Source organism: Macaca thibetana, chromosome 14 (genome assembly GCF_024542745.1).
Source record: "Macaca thibetana thibetana isolate TM-01 chromosome 14, ASM2454274v1, whole genome shotgun sequence".
In the NCBI taxonomy this organism is placed as follows: domain Eukaryota; kingdom Metazoa; phylum Chordata; class Mammalia; order Primates; family Cercopithecidae; genus Macaca; species Macaca thibetana.
The window spans coordinates 17,278,297-17,282,600 of NC_065591.1; the positions used below are offsets into that span (position 1 = coordinate 17,278,297).

Here is a 4,304-nt window from a genome sequence, read left to right on the forward strand (position 1 = left end):
GGAAACTACCATCAGAGTGAACAGGCAACCTACAGAATGGGAGAAAATTTTTGCAATGTACTCTTCTGACAAAGGGCTAATATCCAGAATCTACAAAGAACTCAAACAAATTTACAAGAAAAAAACAAACAACCCCATCAAAAAGTGGGCAAAGGATATGAACAGACACTTCTCAAAAGAAGATATTTATGCAGCCAACAGACACATGAAAAATGCTCATCATCACTGGCCATCAGAGAAATGCAAATCAAAACCACATTGAGATACCATCTCACACCAGTTAGAATGGCGATCATTAAAAAGTCAGGAAACAACAGGTGCTAGAGAGGATGTGGGGAAATAGGAAAACTTGTACACTGTTGGTGGGAGTGTAAACTAGTTCAACCATTGTGGAAGACAGTGTGGTGATTCCTCAAGGATCTAGAACTAGAAATATCATTTGACCCAGCCAACCCATTACTGCGTATATATACCCAAATGATTATAAATCATGTTGCTATAAAGACACATGCACACGTGCGTTTATTGCAGCACTATTCACAATAACAAAGACTTGGAACCAACCCAAATGCCCATCAATGATAGATTGGATAAAGAAAATGTGGCACATATACACCATGGAATACTATGCAGCCATAAAAAAGGATGAGTTCATGTCCTTTGCAGAGACATGGATGAAGCTGGAAACCATCATTCTCAGCAAACTATCACAAGGACAAAAAACCAAACACAGTATGTTCTCACTCATAGGTGGGAATTGAACAATGAGAACACCTGGACACAGGAAGGGGAACATCACACACTGGGGCCTGTCGTGGGGTGGAGGACAGGAGGGAGGGATAGCATTAGGAGATATCCCTAATGTAAATGACGAGTTAATGGGTGCAGCACACCAACATGGCACATGTATACATATGTAACAAACCTGCACATTGTGCGCATGTACCCTAGAACTTAAAGTATAATTAATAAATAAATAAATTTAAGTAATTTTTCAAAGAAAATATGTCTCTAATCAATGGTGTAGGATAATCTAAACACACAAACAATGGAATAAATCATTTTAAAAACTAATTATCCTAGATCATTTTACATTGTGTGCACGTGTCAAAATATCACTCTGTACCCCATAAATATGTACAATTATTACATGTCAATTAAAAATAAAAGGGGGAAAATAAAATATAAAACTTAAAACTGATAGATTTTACTATAAAGAAATGTAAGCTTTTAAACATTGAAAACTTTATAAATAAGGCTCAAAACCAATTAAATATGAAAACATTCACCGTCACAAAAATTAAAAATGCAAATTAAACAACAGTAAGATGTCTTTCTAATTTACAAAACTTTATTTTTATTGTTATAGATTTAAGTTGTACAAATGTTGTTTTGTTTCATAGATACATTGCATAGTGGTGAAGTCTGGGTTTTTAGTGTAGCCATCACCCAAATAGTGTACATGGTAACCATTAAATAATTTCTTATCCCTCACTCCTCCCCCATTATTAACTTTTTATTATAAAATGATTTGACTTACAAAAAAGTTCCAATAAAGAACAAAGAATTCCTGTTTTCCCTTAATCCAGATTTCCCAAATATTGGTATTTTGCCATGTTTTCTTTATCCTTCATTCTCTCAATAAATAGATATGTAGACAAACAGATGGGTAGAATTTTTCTGATACAGTGGAAGTGTGGAGAAGTAGGTCAAAGGATGCAAACTTGTACTTATGTAGAATAAATAAGTCTAGAGATCTAACGTGCAACATAAGGACTTTAGTAAATAATATAGTATTGTGTGATGGAAATTTGTTGAGGTAGATTTTAGGTAATCTTACTGTAAAAGAAAAAGCAAACTCTGCAAAGTGATAGGTATGTTAATTTGCTTGACTAATAATTTCATTGTGTATCATGTAGGTATATCAAAACAGTATGTTGCTCACCTTAAAGATACACAAGAAAAATGATAATTTTTCTGAAATGTTTGAAAGCTGCAAACATCATGTCCCTTTATCTCTAGATATCTCAATAAGCAATTCCCTAATCCAAGAACATTATTTGAGACAAACACAGTACAATGATCAAACTCAGGAAATTAACACTCATGTAATTTTATTATCTCATTTACAGAGTTTTGTCCCACAAATGTCCTTTATCTAATATCCAAGACCCAATCCAGGATCACATGTTGCCTTTACTTGTCACCTATTTTTTATCTTGAGTAATTCTTCCTTCTTTCTTTATCTTTACACATGTGAAGACTGAAGGACAGTAATTTTGCAGAATGTTCTTTGTTTGGGCTTTCCTTGTGTTTTTTTATGATTAGAGTCAGGTTATATATTCTTGGTAAGAATAGCACAATAATGATATTGTGTGTCTCTCCCATGTACCATATCAAGAGGCACATGGCATCAATGGGTCTCATTTCTGGTGATATTAACTTTGGGCAATTGTTTAGAGGGGAGGGGCTATAAAGTTACATTTTTCTATTTGTAATTAACACCCCTAGGTATCCTGAGGAAAGATACTTTGAAACAATGTAAAATCATATTTCTTATCCAAAAAAAAAGTGTTTAATGACAGGATTCTATTCTGTCAAGAGCACTTTCACAAGATAGGTGACTCAGTGTAACACTGTGCACTAAAGGTCTTTACACTCTAACACTAAATTCACTCTAGGAAATAAGCCTAAAAGAAAGTCAGAAGTATGGTTGAAGATGTCTGTTCAAGAATATTTACTACAGTGTTGTTTATGGTGGTAAGAAAGTTAGTAGTTCCACAAAAGGAAATATTACTCAAATTATGAAAATGAACTTTTTAAAGAGAGAGGCCAGGTAGAATAATCTGGAACTAACAGGTCCTGTGAACTTTCCTTCAACCTATTCTGCTCCTTCGGTTTGGACTCAACAGTCATTCTAAACCCAAGTATCAATAACAAGACTCAGCCTCTATTTCTCATTTAGTCTCAGTGTCCTAATCCACAGCCTCTTCATGGCCTTCTCCATTTCAGCATTTCTCAGGGAGTAGATGACAGGGTTCAGGAAGGGGGTTATCAGTGTGTAGAACACAGCCGCCACCTTGTGTATAGGCAGAGTGGTAGAAGAGGCCTCAGGTAGATAAAGATGCAGGGTCCAAAGAACAAGATAACCACGGTGACATGGGACCCACAGGTGGAGAGGGCTTTGCGCCGCCCCTCAGAGCTCTGGGTTCTCAGATGGAGCAAGATGACCATATAGGATGCTAAGAGGACCCCAAAACTGACCACAGACAGGGTGCCTCCATTGGCAACAATCAGCAGACCAATGAGGAAGGTGTCAAAGCAGGCAAGTTTGAGAAGGGGAAGCAGGTCACAGAAATAGTGGTTGATCACATTGGGGCCACAGAAGGGCAAGTGGAAGACGAGAAGGATTTGGGCAAATGAATGCACAAAGCCTCCCACCCATGCTGTTCCTACAAGGACAGCACACACCTGCCGGTTCATGACGGTGGCGTAGCTGAGGGGCTTGCAGATGGCCACATAGCGGTCATAGGCCATCACAGTGAGCAGGAAAATCTCAGTGCCACCAAAGAAGTGCAAGAAGAAAAGCTGTGCCATGCAGCCCCACCAAGACATGGCTTTCCTTTCAGCCAGCAGATCCGAGATGAGCTTGGGGGCTGTAGTGGAAGAGTAGCAGATCTCCACGAAGGAGAGGCAGCTGAGGAAGAAGTACATGGGGGAACCAAGGCTTCTGCTGGTTGTGACAGTGAGCACAATGAGGAAATTCCCCAGCACAATTGCTGTGTACAAGAACAGAAATATCAAAAAGCAAACCCTCTGCACCTCCTGGTTGGGAGAAAGTCCCAGAAAAATGAATTCAGTCACATTGTGTATGTTAGTCATGAGGTTGTCACCAAGAGGCAGCAATTTGGGTGGTGTGATCTGAAATGATACAAAAGACTTCTTCACTGAGTGGGTGAATTACATGAAGGCCCTTGCATAGCTGAGATGCCTGTGAGCAGGAAATTGAAAGATGAGTAGGAGTTAGTTATGTGTAGAAGGGAAGAGCATTCCAAGAAGGCAGAGAGCAATTACAAATGCCTTGTGTGTGGCTGGAATAAAGGAAAGAATAGCAAAAACTAAAGCTGTAGATAGACATTAGTACCAATTTGTGAAGGACTGTTAGGGCCTTTGGGGACCCTAACAGTCCCAAAGTGTTTTTCCTTTTAGTTGATGAACATACTTGATGATTCCCCATTGTCTGCAGGATCAGACAAAGTCTGCAGTTTACAGAACAAAAGTATGGAAAGGGCTGTCCAGTGGAA

General features: G+C 38.5%; 1 protein-coding gene across 1 annotated transcript; it reads right to left on the reverse strand.

The window, feature by feature from the left end:
* Positions 1-2,950: 2,950 nt before the first annotated feature.
* Positions 2,951-3,882, reverse strand: LOC126936014 (olfactory receptor 4X2). Its single transcript, XM_050758283.1, is given in 2 exon segments — positions 2,951-3,103; positions 3,106-3,882. Coding segments are annotated over 2 exon segments (930 nt in total).
* Positions 3,883-4,304: the final 422 nt, after the last annotated feature.